The 21,897-nt window shown below is 37.4% G+C and overlaps 1 protein-coding gene across 6 annotated transcripts in view; it reads left to right on the top strand.

Moving 5' to 3' along the window:
* The window catches only part of IPO11 (importin 11), a 210,594-nt gene that overhangs the window by 35,195 nt on the left and 153,502 nt on the right, over nucleotides 1-21,897 (top strand). For all 6 annotated transcript variants that reach the window (XM_047867314.1, XM_047867303.1, XM_047867320.1 and 3 more), the window contains exons 2-5: nucleotides 1,698-1,841; nucleotides 5,455-5,555; nucleotides 13,759-13,831; nucleotides 15,411-15,614. In XM_047867314.1, the coding sequence (XP_047723270.1) occupies nucleotides 1,704-1,841; nucleotides 5,455-5,555; nucleotides 13,759-13,831; nucleotides 15,411-15,614 (516 nt within the window). In that variant the 5' untranslated portion in view covers nucleotides 1,698-1,703. The remainder of the gene's footprint in view (nucleotides 1-1,697; nucleotides 1,842-5,454; nucleotides 5,556-13,758; nucleotides 13,832-15,410; nucleotides 15,615-21,897) is intronic.

The raw sequence follows: 21,897 nt of genomic DNA on the forward strand, positions 1-21,897 counted from the left end.
AGATCGTGACCTGGCTGAAGTCGGACGCTTAACTGACTGCGCCACCCAGGCGCCCCCCTAGTCAGTTCTAAAATACAGACCAGAACAGACTACTAATTTAAAATTTGAGTTTACTTCCGTTGCTAATTGGTAGTATTTGTGTTCCACTTATCGTATCCTAGCCCTGCTTTACTCACACAGGCTTTAAAATTGTTGGTTTTCCTGGGGCGCCTGGGTGGCTCAGTCGGTGGAGCATCCAAACTTCAGCTCAGGTCATGATCTCAGTCTGTGAGTTTGAGCCCCACGTCAGGCCCTGTGCTGACAGCCCTGAGCCTCAAGCCTGCTTCAGATTCTGTGTCTCCCTCTCTCTCTCTCTGCCCCTCCCCCACTCATGCTCTGTCTCAATCTCTCTCTCTCTCTCTGTCAAAAATAAATAAACATTAAAAAATTTAAAAAATTGTAAGTTTTCCTTGAAAAGTTTAATATTTTGTGCCATTTCTTGTTGAGTCAGCATTTGGATCCTCCTTTTCATTAGTCTTTGCAGTTTAATTACAACTCTTAGGAATTGGTTGCTTTGGCTCTATTTATGGGTTAATGACCTTCATACTTTTACTATCTGGAACAGTCTTCAGTTTTAGATAGAATTACAATCACAAGGCTGATTCTCAGTCACTTTTGCTTTGAGATTTATTTTCTGTTTTTAGCTTTCAATTTTAATCTTCATGCTTCATATAAGCATTTTGTGCACAATTATACGTACTTGGGTCAGTATACAATTGTACACTGTTTTGGGGGTGATTAGAAACAATGGTTAGAAAACTATCAATAAATTGCTAAATGTATTTTTAGAATGGCTTCAGATATTTGGTATAGGATTAGATGATCCGGTCCTTAAGGTTTATATTTTTATATTATATTTTATGTTTATTGATTTAATTCATTTTTTCCCCACAGTATTTCTTTTTAAAAAAATTTTTTTTTCAACGTTTTTATTTATTTTTGGGACAGAGAGAGACAGAGCATGAACGGGGGAGGGGCAGAGAGAGAGGGAGACACAGAATCGGAAACAGGCTCCAGGCTCTGAGCCATCAGCCCAGAGCCTGATGCGGGGCTCGAACTCCCGGACCGCGAGATTGTGACCTGGCTGAAGTAGGACGCTTAACCGACTGTGCCACCCAGGCGCCCCTCCCCACAGTATTTCTTGAATATACCTTTGTCTTTTAAATTTTAGAAAATACTTTGAACACGTATTATTGATGGAACATAAGATGATGTTATGAGGTACTTAGCAATAAGTCAAAGAATAAATTTCTTTTTCATTTTTCTTCCTTTGGTCTTAGTAGGGATAAAGTGGTAAATTCTTATAACACTTAATATTCTTCTTTTAAAAACTAGGAAGGTATTATACTTAGCCTTAGGCAGACCGTGATATTTAATCAGAATTTAGTTCTTTGGTTTTTGTGTGTGGGTTTCTTATTTGCAGTTTACTATTACCTTCTAATGGGACATTGAAGACAGTTTCCATCAGAAATAAGTTGATTTAAGCAGAAGTTAGTTGAATTACCAAAATTCTAAATTAGAAATCCAGCAGAAACATGCGAGGGTAGGTGAATGAAGTATAGGAATAATTCAGATCATTGAACCTTTTTCTCCACTTATGTTACTGTTGATGTTTTATGTATAATGTTGATTCACATATGTTAACTTATCTTTACCAGGTGTCCATGGATCTCAATAGTGCCAGCACTGTTGTTCTTCAGGTCTTAACACAGGCCACCAGTCAGGATACTGCTGTATTAAAACCAGCAGAGGAGCAATTGAAACAGTGGGAGACACAGCCAGGTTTCTATTCAGTGTTATTGGTAAGTTGTTGTAAAATAGTTGATTACTATTTTTAACAAAACGAGACACCATTCATTTAATTGTTCTCAGAATCTACTTGTACTGGTGGTTTACTTTAGTGAAACTGATCCAGATGTTTGCCTGTCATTGCCACTGCTGTTTATTAATTCAGGGCATGGCACTTGAGAGTGTTGAAATGTTTGTTGATTGTTGAATAGATAACTGAACAGGGTATTGGTAATGTCTGCTCAGAAGGCAGGACACTGCTGATACTCTGTTTTAGCATGTTAATGCTGACTTCAGGACAGTAGACAGTACACTTTCATGTTTTGTCTTTATTCTTGCCCCAGTTAATTTATGTTGTCACAGTTGTTCAGTCTCTCTACTGCAGCATAAGTGTGATCTCCCTTTGCTCAGTGGGTTGCTTTATTATTATTATTTTTTTTTTATTGCTTATTTATTTATTTTGACAGAAAGCTTGGGGGAGGGGCAGAGAGAGAGAGAGAGAGGGAGAGAGAGAATCCCAAGCAGGCTCCATGCTGTCAGTGCAGAGCTGGCTGTGGGGCTTGATCTCAGGGACTGTGAGATCATGACCTGAACCAAGATCAAGAGTAGCATGCTCTACTGGCTGAGCCCCCCGGGGGCCCTTACTCACTGCATTGCTTTAAAACATGGTTTTCTTTTCCCCATCTAAAAATTTCATTTTCTTGACACATTTGATCTTATGGGTGTTATGGAAAATAGTCTAATAATTAGCAATATGTGCTTTAACTAAACTTTTCTAGGAGTTCAAAGCTTTGGTTTATAAAAATTATTTTCTGAATGCCAGAATAAAAGAATGTCTTTTTTGTATTGACAGTCTTCTTTATTCTTTTCCTTCTTATGAAAATTTCGCAACTCTGATGAGTGTTTTTTGCATTTGGCAAGGGCAGTAAGGCTGCCAGTTGGATCACAGTTTGATCCAGTTTTGAGACTTGGTTGCAAATGCCGAGCAAACTCTTTACCATATCTTTTTTTTTTTTTTTTTTTTTTTTTTTTTTTTTTTTTTTTTTTTTTTTGAGAGCATGAACAGGTAGGGTGGGGAGAAAGGTGGAGTGGGTGGGGGGAAAGAGAGAGAGAACAGAGAAAGAAAGGAAAGAAGGAAGAAAAGGACAAGAAAAGAAGGAAGAAAAGGAAAGGAAAAAGGAAAGGAAGGAGAATCTTAAGCAGGCTCCATGCTCAGTGTAGAGCCAGACATGGGGCTTGATCCCATCACCCTGGAATCATGACCTGAGCCCAGAATCAAGAGTCGGATACTCAATGGGCTGAGCCACCCAAGCACCCCTTATTTACTATATCTTATAAAAATAGAAGATTATGAAAGTTGACATACATATTCTTGATTTCATGGCTAAAATGCTTGAGTTACTTGTTAAACTTAGGAAGATACTAGTCATACCTAGAATCATACTTGATATTCTGAATATAAGTGAAAGTTGGGTGTTTGGCCCAGTGGAAAAAAGGTAAAAAACATTGATTAAAAAATAAAAACAGATTGCTTTTTAAAGATACTAAAGATAATATTCTATCTTTTTTTGGATAACCCTACTGTCACGTTTGTAAAATTTGGGTACAGAATATTTCTGAGTATCTTTATTCTTCATATGTTTATTTAAATGAATATACTGGATAATTAGCCTTGTGTTTTTTCAGGCCAAAACATAAAACACTTGTGGTATTTCTTATTTGGGTTACTCCCAGACCTTAAAAAAAACAGTAGCTTGCTGATTAACTGTTTGCTTTTTGTGCAGTTATGAATTGTTACTTTTAAGTGCGTAAGCCTTTTGTTATATTTACTAGCTCTACTTTTCTTCTTAGAGGGATAGTAAAATTTCTTTTAGATGGGATAGATTATAACAGATGGAGAAATGAAGTTACAGGCAGGAATTTTTTAATTTTCCCTGAACTCACTGTCTTGGTACTTTTAATCTCTTGTTGCCTTAGCTGTTCTTTCTAGTTTGGAGGTGGAAAATTTGCATTCCTGATCTTCAGACTTGTGTTCCTGTCTTGTTCTTCAAAGTACTTAAGGAATATTTCTACTTGGATTGACACCTGCAGCTTGACTTTTCTTGGTTCGCGAAGTTTAGGCGAGACAGGCAGATAGCCACCAACTTTCCACATTATTTCCATCCATTTGTTCATTTGCTCCTCAGGTATTTATGACTCCGTCTTTTGTGGAAGGCAGACATGTAAAGTGTTTAAAATCGAGTGTGATTAATGTGGTGGAGAAGTCCATTCTTTCTTTTGCAAAGGAGACCCAAAAGAGGGTCTCTGTCTTAGTTGTCAGGGGTATTAAGGAATAAATGGACATTACACAACTCTCTTTGTAAATTTTTTTTATTTCTGGTATGTATGTGGTTTTCTAAAAATGGGATATTTCTAAAAACATACCTGTTTTTTATAGTTTACATACCATGTTTTTCTGTAGTAAGGAACATATGTCCACATCATTGCTTTTGGTTTTGAGGTTTTCCCACACAAGGTAGTGTTTAGGAGTTCAACTTTGGGAATTTGAGTAGTTTTTGGTCTGAAGTGTAGTGCAATTTCAGTCAGTTAAGATACTCCTCATTTCCCCTATGTAACCACTAACCTAGATAAGTTTTTTATAAAGAAACAAAACACTTTATGGGCACCTGGGTGGCTCAGTCGGTTGAGCATCCTGAGCATTCGGCTCAGGTCACACTCTTCATGGTTTGTGAGTTCAAGCCCTGCATCGGGCTCTATGCTGACAGTAGTGGGGGCCTGCTTTGGATTCTCGGTCTCCCTCTCTGTCTGACCCTCCCCTGCTTGCTCTTTCTCCATCTCTCTCTCAAAAATAAATAAACATTAAAAAAAAAGAAATAAAACACTTTAATTCTGTGTTTGTGATGTCTTAAATTAGTGTTAACATTTGTTGTATTTTTATTTCCATATACAAGTGTTAGTTATGAATTTTTGTTAATTTTAGTAATTTTTTGGTAAAAATGTATAAAGGTCACAGAACAGTTATAATATTCTCCTTGATCATTAAGACCTTGTTGCATGGCTTATTTGCACAGTCATTTTTATGATCTCCTGCAGCTCTGCAAAGCAAGGACTGTCTGTACTTGAATTAATGTTCTGTCACATTTATTTGTAAGCTTCATTATTTTGATAAGAGAATACTTTGAAATAACTCCTTTCATAGCATGTGCTGATAATGCAGGGGCTTTGACTCCTTAGAATCTTTGAATGTATGCTTTGGTGGGTCTACTTTTTTTTTTAATTGAGAAGATATTTATTTCAGTGTTTTGTGTGTAGGTTGTGATATGTAATTAGGTTTCTTTTTTTCTGAGTTTAATTTTTTATTAGGAAAATTTTCAGACATCTGAAAGTAGACTAGTTAAATGGATCCCAAATATTTATTACTCAGCTTAAAAATGAACATACTTCTACCACGTGTGGTTTCTTACATGAACTCTGGAGCTCATAGAGATTTAGAAAACATGTTCTCTGTAGCGATAACACTTAAGTGAAACATTTAAAGTGTTATCCATATTTCACTATGGGTAAAGTAATTATACTTTAACTTATGACATGTTCATTTTAATGCTTTGTTTTTTGTTTTTTTTACAGAATATTTTTACAAACCACACTCTGGATATAAATGTAAGGTGGCTTGCTGTGCTATATTTTAAGAATGGAATTGATCGTTATTGGAGACGTGTAGCACCTCAGTAAGTTCTGTCCCTCTCCCTGGCCCATGTAATCCTTTCCAGATTGGGGGGGGTATACAGATGTTCCTCTTAATCTTTATTCTTTATGTGGAAGAATGCATTTGTGCTTGCTTCAGCACACACATTAAGTTAGAACAGTGCAAGGAAGGTCAGCATGGTCCCTGTGTAGGATGACATTCACTTTCTTAAAGCATTTGATATTTAAAAGAAAAGTGTGTTAACTACTGAAGAAGTAAAGGGTTCTATATGTCAGTATTCCTATTACTGCCTTTCTCCCCGAGTTATTTTTATTTAAGAGGGAGGCTGTGGATTTCTTGCTGTCTTTTGCTTTTGAGGGTATCTAATTTTATGGGCACAAAAATGCTAGGTGAATGAATTAGGTTGCAAAGTTGTTGTGTTTTTTTTGCTTTTTTTTTTTTTTTTTTTTTTTTTAAGAGAAGTTTGAGGTTAGGATTTTGAAAAAAAGTTACTGAGAAGGAAATCCCAGGTCATTTTACCTTCCAAGTCTTCTGCATAATTGCCTTTGTGGTGGGAATAGGGTCGTAGCCTTTTGTCATCCCCTCAGATTGAGTTGTAACTGCTCTATACATGGTTAAGTGAACAGATATCTCTTGATAGTTAATTACATGTTATGTAATAGATGGAAATTAAATATAGACATGACCCTTGGATTCATTTGATAAATTTAGTGAACTTTGCTAAAGAAGTAACTTAGTCTTTGTTCCCCAGTAGATGGCACTATAGCTCTTTATGTTCTTTATATTCATAAGTCCTTAAAAAAATAAACTTGTCAGAGTACTTCAAGGTGCATATAGAACATGCTCTTGAATAATATTAGAAGCAATTAGAATATTTAAAGAAATTTTTTTTGATGTTTATTTTTGAGAGAGAAAGGGAGAGCATGAGCAGGGGAGGGACAGAGAGATAGGGAGACACAGAATCTGAAGCAGACTCCAGGCTCTGAGCTGTCAGCCCAGAGCCCGATGCTGGGCTCAAACTCATGAGCCATGAGATCATAACCTGAGCCGAAGTCAGACACTTAACCGACTGAGGCACCCAGGCACTCCAAAACAACTAGAGTATTGTAAGGCTGCACTAAGGGTACTGTAATATAAAATAAACATTTCTATTACTTTAGAATTCATAATTTTGAGAGAAATGAAGCAGTGATGAGGAATTGTGTATTATTGATTTACTGGAACCATTGCAGCACTGCACACCTTTCTATTGCTCTGTCCAATTGAATTTTAGATAGCTCTGAAAATTCATTCTATTTTACCAGTTAATATGAAGAATATGGTTACCAATGACAATTTTGGGAGGTAGAATTAAAGGTAGATTCAATATTTCAGATCATATATTCACATAAAGAATTAAAAATGGGAATTTAGTTTAAATATGAAAAGTTAAAGGGGATATATGGTATTAGGTAGTTAAATCCGAAGCTTTTTCTTGTAGTATATATTGAGATATACCCTGGAATGGAGATGAATGTGGGGAGGGAGCAAGGATGGTAAGAATGTACTCAGAAACACAGCAAGGGAGCAACACTCAGTTATAGAACTCATTTAAATTTAACACACTTAAAACATCTGCTTGTGTGTGTTCTTACCTAAGTTTCATCTTATATAGTTCCTGCCCCTACCGCTATTTTCACAGAATGAGCATCAATTTGAACTTACAGATCATTACTGTATATAATTCAACTTTAACTGGGTCCTAATTAATTAGATACTATGCAGTTTGTGCTTGGAAACTAATCTGAATTCATCTAATGATAGCATGTGCATGAAATTAAAGGTGCAGTGTTAACCATTAGTGGAGAATTGCTAAAGACATGAGTTTTCTCCAGGTTAATATCTAAGTTGGAAGTACAACACAATCATAAAAGGATTAAAGAGATCATTTCTCATGGGAAAGTCTAGACTTGCATTAGGGTTTGACTCTTTTTCACCTGAACGTTTATCTTAATCTTGTTTTCTCATTTGTTTACTCAACTGGTCATAGTTAAGGTTTATAGAGACTGTTATTGAAGTACAATATACAACATAACTGAGAAAGTGCACAAATGAAGGGTACAGTTTTAATATAATGTGACCACATCCATGTAACTAGCACTTGCAAGTAGGTGGAACATTAGTAGCGCCCAGGAGCCTTCCTCCTGCCTCGCGGTCACCTGTGCACCCCTCCCCAGCAACATTTGACATCTCTTAACCATACATTAACCTTACCTGTTTCTGAAGTTCCACAAATGGAAATCTTATACTATGTTGTTTTGTGTGTCTTTCATTCATTTTTAGATTTGTGAGATTTACCCATGTAATTGCCTGAAAAGTTTTCTCATATGTAGAAGGAAAATATTCCATGTTAGGAACATAGCATATCTGTTTGTTCTGCTGCTGTTGGGCATTAAGGTTGTTCATAGTTTTTGTCTATTAATAGTAATGCTTCTTGAAAACTCTTCTGCATATCTTATTGCACATAAGTGCATTTTTTGGTCATGTGTAGTCAAATGTGTGTTCAGCTGTAGTAAATACCATCAATTTGTTTTCAAAGGGTTCATACTAATTTACACTTCCACAGGGGCATATCACTGTTGACATTTGCTGCTCATTAGCACGTTTGGTCTTATCTGTCATTTTGGTAAATTTTTCATTTTTCTGATCAACAATGAATATCTTTTTCATATACTTATTAGCCATTTGAATATCCTGCTTTTATAAAGGTCTGCCATTGTACAAAAAAATGGGTTATCTTACTGATTTTTGGGACTTCATAGGTTTTGGACTTAAGTCTTTTGTTGAAAATACACATTGGAAGGGTGCCTGGGTGGCTCAGTCGGTTAAGCGTCTGACTTCAGCTCAGGTCATGATCTCACGGTCCGGTCCGTGAGTTCAAGCCCCGCATCGGGCTCTGTGCTGACTGCTCAGAGCCTGGAGCCTGTTTCGGATTCTGTGTCTCCCTCTCTCTCTGCCCGTCCCCCGTTCATGCTCTGTCTCTCTGTCTCAAAAATAAATAAATGTTAAAAAATTAAAAAATTAAAAAAAAGAAAATACACATTGGAAATATTTTCTGTCACGTGCCTTTTCACTTTCTTGTGTTTTTTGAGGAGAAGTTCTTAATTTTAATGAGGTTCAACTTAGCTATTTTTATATTTTTTTGGAGCCTATTATAAAATTTTTGCTTAGTCCAAGATTATGAAAATATTCTGCACTTTCTGCTAGAAGCGTTGTTTTCTGTTTTACACTTAGGTGGATTATCTGTCTGGAAATGATTTCTTTGTTAGGTGTGTATGCGGAGTGAGGCTGCAGCCGGTATTCCTTCTCTAACACATTTCAGTGGTTCCCTTGTATGTGCTGTTCATATATAAGGATCTGTTTTTGGATTCTTTGTCCTGTGGCCTTTCTGTCTTGGCTTTAGTTGTTACTACTTTCTTTATTTTTTTGGATTTAACTTGCTGGTTTCTAGCTTTTTGAAATGGAAGCATAGATAATTCACTTTTACTTTTCCTTATATATGCATTTAAAACATTAGGTGTTTTCTTGTAATCTTAGCTTTAATTCAGTTTTATTACCACTCAGTTGATAAGATTTTAGAATTCCTCTTGTGATTTCTTTTTATACCCATGGGTTAATTAGAAGTATATTTCCTAATTTCCAGCATGTGGGGCTTTTTAGTTATTCTTTTGTTACCGATTTCATCCTTGGAAATGTGCTGTCTTGTGTTACAATCTCAGTATATTGTTCTGTGTTAAATGTTATATGTGTGCCTGAAATGTTATATGTGTGCCTGTTATATGTGTTTTTTGCCATAATTGGTCACTTATGCTATTCACATCTTCTATATCCTTATTGATTTTGTTGTTGCTTTTTTCATCATTTTCTGAGACATATGTTATCTCCAAATAGGATTAAGTATTTGGCCATTTCTTCTTTACATTCTGTTTTTGCTGTATATGTACAGGGACTATATTATTAGGATCATACAAGTTAAATGTTTTTACATTTTTGTTGAATTGACCTTGTCCTAATCATGAAATGTTCCTCTTTGTTTCTAGTAATGTGTGTGGCATCCAGCATAGTTTGTCTGATTTTAATACAGGCACATCAACCATCTTATGGTTGCATGGTACATCTTGTTCTGCTTTTTTCTTTCAATTTCTTTGTTCTATTTAAAGCCTTTTTAAAATTTTTTTTTATGTTTTATTTTTTATTAAAAAAATTTTTTTTTAACGTTTATTTATTTTTGAGACAGAGAGAGACAGAGCATGAACGGGGGAGGGGCAGAGAGAGAGGGAGACACAGAATCGGAAGCAGGCTCCAGGCTCTGAGCCATCAGCCCAGAGCCCGACGCGGGGCTCGAACTCATGGACCGCGAGATTGTGACCTGAGCCGAAGTCGGATGCTCAACCGACTGAGCCACCCAGGCGCCCCCTTTTTTTTTTTTTTTTTCAAAGTAAGCTCTCCACCCATGGTAGGGATTGAACTTATGGCCCAGAGATGAAAAGTTGCATGTTCTACAGACAGAGCCAGTTAGGTGCCTCTCAAAGTCCATTTTTCCTCATTATATTTTAATCTGTATATTTTCTACTGACTTCTCCTTAAGTTTGTTACCTTTATTTTGCTATTTTTTAAAAAGTCAATTCTAGGATTTTCCTTTGGTATTTTTTAAAACATTGTTTTTGAAGTTTGTTTATTTATTTTGAGAGAGAGAGAGAGAGCATGGGCAGGGGAGGGGCAGAGACAGAGGGAGAGAGAGAGAAAATCTCAAGCAGGCTCTGGGCCTCAAACCCATAGACTGAGATCATGACCTAAGCTGAAACCGAGTTAGACACTTAACCTACTGAGCCCCCCAGGCAACCCTATTTTTGTTTTTTGTTTTTAAATTTTTTTTTTCAACGTTTTTATTTTATTTTTGGGACAGAGAGAGACAGAGCATGAACGGGGGAGGGGCAGAGAGAGAGGGAGACACAGAATCAGAAACAGGCTCCAGGCTCTGAGCCATCAGCCCAGAGCCTGACGCGGGGCTCGAACTCACGGACCTCGAGATCGTGACCTGGCTGAAGTCGGACGCTTAACCGACTGCGCCACCCAGGCGCCCCTGTTTTTTGTTTTTAAATGAATTCCAGCTCTGTGGTGAAATAGTACAGTTTTCACCTATTTTGATCAACAAATTCATAATTTTTTTAAAGTGAGATTTTGATAATTACAATGTCTGTATTTCCTGTGTGTGTGGTGTTTTTGTTTTTTCTTTTTCTTTTTTTTTTTTTTTTTTTTGGCATGGCGCCCACTGTGGGACCTGAACTCAGTACCCTGAGGTCAAGACCTGAGCTGAGATCAAGAGTTGCATGCTTAACTGAGCCACCCATGTGCCCTGTGTATCGCCTATTTAAAAAAAAAAATTTTTTTTTTTTTTTTTACATTTTATTTATTTTTTGAGAGAGACAGAGACAGAGCACAAGTATGGGAGGGTCAGAGAGAGAGGGAGACACAGAATCGGAAGCAGGCTTCAGACTCTGAGCTGTCAGCACAGAGTCCGACGCGGGGCTCAAACTCGTGGATCGTGAGATCATGCATGACCTGAGCCGAAGTCGGATGCTTAACTGACTGAGCCACCCAGGCACCCTTGTGTCTCCTATTTTTATTTGTTTTGATTTTAATAACTTTTACCTGGTTTGTAGTATACATAGTCAGTTTTTGACTGAATGCTAAGCATTGTTGAGGGAAAATTGGAGAGGCTTGGAATTTTGTTATTTTTCTTTAGAGAAAATTTTAATTTTTTCCAGGCAGGCAAATAGAATATGACTTCAACCTTGACTTAGTTGAGTGTCGTCTCTTTCTGGTTTACTTTTTTTTTTTTTTTAATTTTTTTTATATGTTTTTATTTATTTTGAGAGCCAGCAGGGGAGGGTCAGAGAGAGAGGGAGACACAGAATCTGAAGAAGGCTCCAGGCTCTGAGCTGTCAACACAGAGCCCCATGCGGGGCTCAAATCAATGAACCATGAGATCATGACCTGAGCCGAAGTTAAACCCTTAACCACCTGAGCCTCCCAGGCACCCCATCTTTCTGGTTTACTCTTAATCCTAATTTTTAGCTTTCTTCGGGTTTCAGCTGCAATCTTTGGGTGTTTACCAAAGTATTGCCTTACTGGTTCGCCCTGAGTGTCAGTTTTTGCCTTTTCAGCACTTGAGACCTAGTGAAATCTCTTAGCTCATTAGTCGTGTAGTTCCTGCTTTGATTTTTTATGGGCAGATAGCTCCAGGGGAAATGTTCTGGTTCATCACAGTTCCTCTCCCTTTTTTCTAGACCTTCATCTTTCAAGTCATGGCTGCCTACATTGTTTTAGATGCTGCATTAGTTTCTTCAGTCTGCCATAACTAAATACCAGAAACTGGGTAGCTTACAACAACAGAATTGTGTTGTCCCGCAGTTCAGGAGGCTAGAAGTCAAAGGTGAAGATGCTTGTCAAGGCTTTGCTTATTCTGAAGGACCTAGGGAAAAATCTTTCCTTGTCTCTTTTTAGTCTCTGTTTGTGGTCTGCAATCGTTAGGGGTTTTTGGCTTGCAGTTGTAATCCCAGTCTTTGCCTCCATCATCACATGGCCGCCTTTTCACGTGTTTCTTCCGTGTCTGTCCACGTTTTCCTTTCCTTGTAAAGGGCACCACCAGTCATTGGATCAGGGCCCACCCTAATTTGTTATGACCTCATTCTGACTTGATTACATCAGCAAGTGTCCAGTTTTAAAATAAGGTCACATTCAGAGATTCTTGGGGTTAAGGCTTGAACATATCTTTTTGGAGGGACACAGTTCTACTCAACAGAGAGATGCCTTAATACTTAAAAAACAAAAAGTTGTGTAGCACTTTTATAGCTGATCTTACTGGGATGATTCATCTGATACCATCTACTCTATCATGGCCATAATGGAAAACCTTAATACGGGGGCTTTAAAATGTAATTTTTAAATAAACAATACATTCATTTTTTTTTTAATTTTTTTTTTTTAACGTTTTATTTATTTTTGAGACAGAGACAGAGCATGAACGGGGGAGGATCAGAGAGAGAGGGAGACACAGAATCTGAAACAGGCCCCAGGCTCTGAGCTGTCAGCACAGAGCCCGACGCGGGGCTCGAACTCACAGACTGTGAGATCATGACCTGAGCTGAAGTCGGACGCTCAACCGACTGAGCCACCCAGGCGCCCCAACATTCATATATTTCAAAAATCAAAATGCGTATACTCTAATAGTGAATATTCTCCATCCTGGTCTTTTGCTCTTGTAGTTTACTAACTCATTTGCAGGCAGAATTGTTAGTATTGTGTTTATCCTTCCTGGAGATGTAAAATGAAAAATAATAAATTAGTTGATTTTTTTTTTTAATGTTTATTTTTGAGAGAGAGAACATGTGCAGGCGTGGGAGGGGCAGAGAGAGGTGGACAGAGGCTCTTAAGCAGGCTCTGTGCTGATACAGCAGGGGGCCTCCAAGTCCCCCTAAACTAGCTGATTTCTAATAAGTCTTTAATTGCAAATATCCTCTGATTCCTGATCCCTTCCCCTATAGAATAACCTCACTCAGATTTTATAAAAGAAGTCAGTGGAAGGCTAATACTTATTCATACACACTTTTTTTTTTTTTTAGAAACCATTAATTTTTTTTTGTTTTAATTTTTTTTTTTTTCAACGTTTATTTATTTTTGGGACAGAGAGAGACAGAGCATGAACGGGGGAGGGGCAGAGAGAGAGGGAGACACAGAATCGGAAACAGGTTCCAGGCTCTGAGCCATCAGCCCAGAGCCTGACGAGGGGCTCGAACTCACGGACCGCGAGATCGTGACCTGGCTGAAGTCAGACGCTTAACCAACTGCGCCACCCAGGCGCCCCTAGAAACCATTAATTTTTTTAGGCAACTATTTTTATATTAATAAAGCAGATGTCACAGTACCACATTTGTTATTCTGGATTTGTCTTATTTCCTGTTGCTTACTATTTTGTACTTTGTATTCACTTGTGAAGGAGCTTTACACTTAGGAATTACTTGATGTGTCAATATACAAGTAATGGCAATAATTCTATTTATTTACCAAAACTAATGAGTGGCCTCTTTTTTGAAAGGCTTTTTATTGTTAAAATTCAAAGTAGTGCTTACCTATGTTTATTGTTAAGTAGCATCCTTTTGCATAATGAATTGATCTTTTTACAGTGCTCTCTCAGAGGAGGAGAAATCTACGTTGCGTGCAGGGCTAATCACCAACTTCAACGAACCAGTAAACCAGGTTAGTGAGAAAATGAATGCTAAGTATGCTTTCTGTTCCCCTACTTTCTACTTTGTTTCCAAACTAATTTTGTTTTTTGGCAGGAAAAATGCAGTTTTATCATGTCTATTCGTAATATTTGTGGGTTTTAAATTTTGAGGTTAATTTCTAGCTGTCAAGAATTTTTGTTATATTTGGCTGTTTTAAAATTCAGAAGTCATTTTAAGAAATACTGTATTGAAAGCAAGTTTCTATATATTTCTAGTCTTATTGCATAGAAATTAATTTTAATGATTTGTTTTTCTCTACCTTCTTTTTAAAATTTTATTTGAATGTTTATTCATTTTTGAGAGAGTGAGCGAGCAGGGTAGGGGCAGAGAGAGCAAGGGACAGAGGATCTGAAGTGGGCTCTGTGCTCTCAGCAGCAAGCTCAGTGCAGGGTCTAAACTCACAAACCTGAACCCATAAGATCATGACCTGAGGGGAAATTGGATGGATGCTCAGACCACCCAGCCACCCCATTCCCCTCCTTTTTTTAAACTACAGTATATCTTGTCTATTCCCGACACCCATGACATTTTCACTTCTCCCTATATACTGTAATAGATTATTCAGTTCCATTTCTTTCTTTCCTTTACAGTGAGATTTTGCGTGTAAGAATGTTTTGCATATGGATTCAAAAATTCTTAAATTTTTACAAGTTACTATTTATTACACTTAATTATTTTAATTTGAATATTTAGCCTCACTGGATTTTGTGATGTATCTAATCCAGTTTTATCTCAATCTGTTCTACAGTGATCTTAGTTCTCTGCTTTGTAGTCCCTTGAAGGAGGTGAGGGAAGATTGGGATTAAAGAAGTATTTCTCACTGGGGCAGGAGATGGTTGGGAGGGGTTTGTGATAAACCATTGCTTAATATGCTCTGTCAGCCAGCATTTGGGAAACACTGATCTGTACAAATGTCATTATTTACAAACATAATATTTGATGTTCATTTCTACTCTTAGGTCAGTGATTCTCAAACTTTGTGATCTTATAACTTCTTTATTCTGCTAAAATAAAACGGCACATTATATTTTGATATTTACTGTGTTATCAATTGAAACAAATTTTTTAACATTAATAAAACCATTACTTGTTAACATAAATAGAATTTAAAAAAATGAACCATAGTTGTTTCCCCCAACACGTACATATTTAAGGAGAAGAGTGGCATTGTTTTGCATTATTGTTTATCCCCATAGTGTCTGGATATTTAAAAGAAAACATCTAGATTTTCGTATCTGCTGCTTCCTATACTCTGTTGCCAAGTATTATTTTAGGAAAAGTTACATGAAGAACATCTAGCATCACAGTGATAAATTAAAGAGAGACCTTGCAGATCCCTGAAAGGGTCTTAGCCCCCTTCCCCTCTTCAAGGGATTCATAGACCATACTTGGTGAACCACTGTCTTAAGTAAGAAGTTTTCAGTGAAATTGTATTCACTTTTGTCAGATGTATAACTGACCAGAAAGTAATTTTCAACTGTGAATGCATTCCTTATCTGTTGCTTTGATTATATATGTGTGTTTCTGATGACTACTTTGTTTCCCTTTAGATTGCAACTCAGATTGCAGTGCTGATTGCAAAAGTTGCTAGATTGGACTGTCCTAGACAGTGGCCTGAACTCATTCCCACTCTTATAGAATCTGTGAAAGTCCAAGATGATCTTCGACAGCACAGAGCATTACTTACCTTCTATCATGTTACCAAGACTCTGGCTTCCAAACGTCTGGCTGCTGATAGGAAATTGTTTTATGATGTAAGTGATTTAACATAGTTAATTTTGATTATGAAAACTGGTACTTGTGTAGAAATGTTTGTAATTTTACTCCTCTATTGTATTGAAAGATTATGAATTCTTTCCATTTGACCTTAGAAAGTTTAGAATAATAGATAACATCTGAAAGATTTTAAACTGGATAGTGATGCGACCCATAAGATGGCTAGGTTGCCAGAAGCGGGGTATTGGTTGGTAGAGAACAGTCTGAAGGCATAGACTGTTTTGAGGGTATTGAAGTTCACATGGGAAAAAGAAGCTGCGGTAAAAGGGAGCATTTATGAGGGATAGAGCTGAAATTCAGAAAGTTAAAATTTTGACTTGCTTGGGTAATTGATGGATGTAGGTCAGATGTAGGGAGGGAGTTTGACATAACTGGTGGGTGAGAGCCCTTTATTGGTTGTTTTAACACCATTTGTTGAAAAGACTTTGCTTTTTTCATTCACTTACTTTGACATTTTTTATTTGACTGTTTTCACCTTACTAAAGTAGTGATTTTCATGCTGTTCAACCTGTTTTGGAGTGCACCTTGTAACACTGGTAACTCTCATAGTATTTTTGCCTTTTGTAAGCCTCACTTTGACCATATAATTTGGGAATCTGCATTTTTAACAGGCTCCCCAGGTGATTCTTATATACATCAAAGTTTAAGCCAGAATTCCATTAGGTTCCCTATACTTTATTTAAAAAAAAATTTTTTTTTTTTAGTGTTTATTTATTTTTGAGAGTCGGTGGGGGCAGAGAGAGAGGCAAAGATTCTGAAGCAGGCTCCTGTCTCTAAGCTGTCAGCACAGAGCCTGATGTGGTGCTTGAACTCCCAAATTGAGAGATCATGACCTGAGCTGAAGTCACATGCTTAAGAGACTGAGCCACCCAGCTGCCCTGGTTCTCTTTACTTTTAACCTAGTGGTTTTAAATAGCCAATCTTAGATGTATTCAAGGATGTTGACTATAAGAGAAATTGTGTTTGTTGAACATTGCTTTTTAGATCATTATTGCTTTTGCTTGATAGCCAACTAGGATTTTTTAAAAAAAGTTTATTTTCATTTATTTTGAGAGAGAGTGCGCGCGCGCGCGCGCGCTATTTGGGGATGGACAGAGAGAGAGAAAGAGAATCCCAAGCAGGCTCTGTGCTGTCTGTGCAGAACCCAAGGCAGTGCTAGATCCCATGAACCATGAGATCGTGACCTGGGCTGAAATCAGGAGTTGAACACTTAACCAACTGAGCTCCCCAGGTGCCCCAAAAGCCAACTAGGATTTAAAAACTGGACTGTTTATCGTCTTAGGTTTTTCTGTGAATTTCTTGCTGATTTTTCTCACCTTTATCCTCATCTTACACCTTTCCACTTAACTTTCATATTTGCTGTTTTCCTAAATCGAGTGTCTAAAGATTGTTACAATTATTTTGTCAAAGAGTACCTTTCTGTAAAATCTCAATTCATAGTTCAACTTTCCCGAGTTGTACTCTCATAACGTGTTGTTTTAGTTTTAGGTATAATTTATATTCAGCTTAAGCAGTCTCTACAAATGGTATTTTTTTTCCCCTAAAGTCATGCTCATTTATTTTACAAATTGTGCCTAACCAGAGGCTCTATTCTGAATAGCCTGTTTGACGTAGCTTTCTCACCCTTTCAACTTTCTTGGCTCATTTACTTGTAGTATGAGGCTGTTTCTTCTGTATATGCAGTAAAGTATAGGTCTACCTAGCATCTTGTGTGTACTTTCAGCATAGTATCAGTTCCATAGTGCTGACTTTCAGTTGTTGACTTATCTTTCTTAGATCCCCTACACTATGAGTTTCATGAGAGAGGAATGTAAGCCTTTATTATTACAGTCTTACTGTCAAGTTCAGAAGAATGCATACGAGTGGGTGGTGCTCAATAAATGTTAGATGAATATATAGAAGAGGACACTTGTTCTACATACATACCTTCTAGGTTTCAAAGTGGCATAGTGCAAAACTTAAAAAGAGCAGGAGTTTTGGGAAAATATGCAAAAACTTAAGATACCTGGAAAAAAAATCAGCTTAACGCCTTCAATTTAGATTGAAGTAGCCAAACCTGGAAACATGGAGCATGAGTAAGTTTGGGCCCCGTGTGTGTGTGTGTGGGGGGAGGTGGTCTGTGCTGACAGCTCAGAAGCTGGAGCCTGCTTCAGATTGTGTCTCCCTCTCTCTGCCCCTCCCGCATTCATGCTCTTTCTCTTAAAAATAATTAAACATTAAAAAAATTTAAGAAAAAAAAGGAACTTTGCTAGTTAATAATGTGTAGCCCCTGTTTTTTAGGTAATCTAAAAGGTAGGAAAGTTTTCTTTAATAATATTTTTACTATAATGCTAAGATGGTCTTCATGTACTGTATTAGTTTCCTACAGAAATAAATAAAATGTAAGCTCATAGCTGAGCTAGTTGCTATAGCACAGTATTGCAGTGTGCACTTAAAAGTGCAGCCTGCTACTCTTTGTGTGCCAACAATTTCTATATTCTATTTTTCTTTCACATTAAAATAATTTATGCTCTTTTCAGGGGTGACATATTAGAAAATCAGCAGTTGAGAGAAAATTGTTTTGCAGTAACAAAATTGAGCTTGATTTGACACACACAAGGTTTTGTTTTTTATAAACAGTATGCTTTTCACAGAAACTTGAATATAAAAATGTTGATATAAAGTACTGTTAAAATCAAAATCTGGAGTCTATGAAAACAAGGAAACTTAAGGTACAAATAGTTATTCTAATGTAATTATAAATGTTTTAACCAAATAATATTTTGTAGACATGATGTGTAACTTGTAAAATTATATGCTGTGGTAAAGGAAGCAATCCAAACTTAAAAAGAGGAAAAGATTTTTTTGAAAGCAGCAATATATTGTACTTGTTGTTGGAAAACAAGTGAACAGGTTAACAGGTGTGAGAAGAAATGTTTTCCAGTGTAGAATGCTTTTCTGTACTGAACAGCTTTGGGATTTGAGCAAGATACTTAAACTTGGTGATTCTTTAAAACACTTTCAGTTCTAAAGTTGTGTAATTCCATGAATTTATTATCTCTATTACTCTAGGTTAATCTGTATAAGCACCATGAAAGTTTTGAGATGAAAATCTGAGTTACAGCCTGATTTAAATACAGATGTTAGTGTTTTTAATCACTCTTTTGGTCTAGAAGCCAAGACCTTTGTACACTTACTTTCGTCCCAAGCAGGCTCTGCACTGTCATCATGGAGCCCGATGTGGGGCTTAGACCGTGAGGTCGTGACCAGAGCCAAAGTTGGGACGCCCAGCTGACTGAGCCACCCAGGTGCCCCAGTAGTTTAATTTGCTGGAGCAAATCCTGACCTGTCCTTCCATTCAAAAGTACTTCTGCATGAATCTCTAAAAAGGACGTTTTCCATAATTTGTTTTTGTTAGGAATCTTTCTAGGCTGGAAGTTAGGAATTAATCTTAAAATTTTTCTGCTTAAGGGTCATTGAATTGATTGAATTGATTGAATTGAATTGATTGCTTATCATGTACAAGAGATACGTGCAGTACTGAGGGAGATGAAAGACATGGATAGTCTTGTGGTGTTCATTGGGAAAGTCCTAATATACAAACTCTTAAAAGTCATTTAGTAAGCTATTAAAATCTGCTACAGAAGAAAACTAAACACTCTGTTAGGTTGTTTATGTGGTCAAAGCTAAAACTTAGACTTTTTATTTTTATTTTTATTTTTATTTATTTATTTAAAAAAAAATTTTTTTTTCAACGTTTATTTATTTTTGGGACAGAGAGAGACAGAGCATGTACGGGGGAGGGGCAGAGAGAGAGGGAGACACAGAATCGGAAACAGGCTCCAGGCTCTGAGCCATCAGCCCAGAGCCCGACGCGGGGCTCGAACTCCCGGACCTCGAGATCGTGACCTGGCTGAAGTCGGACGCTTAACCGACTGCGCCACCCAGGCGCCCCAAACTTAGTCTTTTTAAAAACTCAAGGGTTAATGATAAATAAATTCCCACTAAACAGCATGTGTATTGTTTGCATGATGAGGGTAAAACAGAACTGAGACGAGGTGAAACCAGGTTACCAAATATAGTTGATTCTCCAACAACACAGGTTTGGATTGTGTGGATCTGTTTATACAGATGAATTTTTACAGTAAAGTTTTATAAATGTATTTTCCCTATGGCTTTCGTAGTAACATTCTCTTTTTTCTAACTTAATTTATTGTAAGAGTATTATATAATACATATAAAGTACAAAATACACATGTTACTCAACTGTTCATGTTGCTGATAAGGCTTCTGGCCAACAATAGGCTGTTAGTAGTTAGGTTTGGGGGGAGTCAAAAGTTACTCATAAAATTTTGACTGAGTGTGGTGGTGGGAGTTGGCCCTAACCGTCATGTTGTTCATAGGTCAGTTGTGCTTCAGAATAGTCTTCCCTCACTTGTTGGGATGAGCACTTGGATGATACATGTGAGCAATGAATCACTAAATTCTGTTCTTGAAAAAAAAATTTAAAAAAGGTGCTTCCTCAGAATTGTGGTCTATGTTGTATCAGGAGAAGATCACATGACTGTGTATGTGCTTATGCTATGTGTATACAATTGACTGATCCCATGAATGTGAGAGTAAAAGAAAATGAGTAAGTATGCTCGTAAAAAGTGTGAAAAACAAGCTGAAGCAAGAGAAAGGAATAAAAGATTGTTCTGGAAGGAAAATAAAAAAGAATAGTCTTCTTGATGAGTTACTGTGTTTTCTAAGTAAGTTAACAAAATGGAACCACGTGACTACTTTGAGATGGATTGATTAGTATAAGAATGCTCAGCCAAGTGTCACAGTCTTTCACACTCCTTAGAAACCGCTAACTTCGGGGCGCCTGGGTGGCGCAGTCGGTTAAGCGTCCGACTTCAGCCAGGTCACGATCTCGCAGTCCGTGAGTTCGAGCCCCGCGTCAGGCTCTGGGCTGATGGCTCAGAGCCTGGAGCCTGTTTCTGATTCTGTGTCTCCCTCTCTCTCTGCCCCTCCCCCGTTCATGTTCTGTCTCTCTCTGTCCCAAAAATAAATAAACGTTGAAAAAAAAAAAAAAAAAGAAACCGCTAACTTCATGATGTGATCCCTGGGGGAAATTTCCAAACAGTGGAAATTATGCATGTCCAACGTGAGACTACCTGGGTGCCACTTAACATGGTATAGCCTTTAGGATATTATACTGTAGTAAAATTTACTTAAAATATAAATGTGTGTTTTTAAGTCCTCGGATAGGTGAAATAGCTTGTTTTTAGTTTTGTTTGGATAATTTTAATTGTCCCACCAAATGCCATGTTAATTCTAGATCTTGTCTCTTGCTCTGCCAAATTTTATATTGGCTTTTAAAAACATAATATTTAAAGAATGCCTCCAACTCTTATAAAGGGTCATTTCTGCTGCTATGAACTTGTGTGAGGATTTGAGAATGTTATGTCTCTGTCTATTGTTACAGTAATGGGAGGGAAAGAACCTATTGGTGGGAACTTATTTTTTTTTTTTTAAGTTTATTCATTTTTGAGAGAAAGTGCAAGCAGGGGAGGATCAGGAAGAGAGAGGGAGAGAGAATCCCAAGCAGGCTCTGTGCTGTCAGCACGGAGCCCAACTTGAGACTCAAGGTCATGAACTGTGAAATGACTTGAACAGAAATCAAGAGTTGGATGCTTAAAGGACTGAGCACCCAGTGCTCCTTTTGGTGGGAACTTTTAAGGGAGGAGAGACTCAACAGGACTAGCTTGATCCAAAACAAAACAAAACAAAAAAAACAAAAAACTGTGTGCTGAACACTGAACAGGAGAATTTTATTTTATATATTTTGAGGAGTGAGGGGGAGAGAGGGAGAAAATGAGCGAGAGAGAGACAGAGAGAGGGAATCCCAAGTAGGCTTTGCCCTGACAGTGCAGAGCCCAATGCTGGACATAAACTCATGCACGATCAGATTGTGACCTGAGCTGAAGTGGAGTCAGCCGCTTAACAGACTGAGCCACCCAGGCGCTCCAGGGAGAATTTTAGTATAGCATGGTGCTTATCCTTTCTGTAGTACACAATCTCTTACCTGACTCCTAGGAAAAGGGGCTCGTAAAAAGGAGAATAAAAACTCAAAAAATTTATTACTGAAGTCTTTATAAGTTGCTCTTGAAGTAGTGTTCTTTGCTTTGTCCATCTGACAAATCCATTGTATTGGATGCCTGAGACACAGCTGTGAACAAAGATAAGGTCCCAAATGGGGAGGGAGGGTAGTTTCACCTTTTCTTCACTCCTAACGAA

Source organism: Prionailurus viverrinus, chromosome A1, assembly GCF_022837055.1.
Source record: "Prionailurus viverrinus isolate Anna chromosome A1, UM_Priviv_1.0, whole genome shotgun sequence".
NCBI lineage: Eukaryota > Metazoa > Chordata > Mammalia > Carnivora > Felidae > Prionailurus > Prionailurus viverrinus.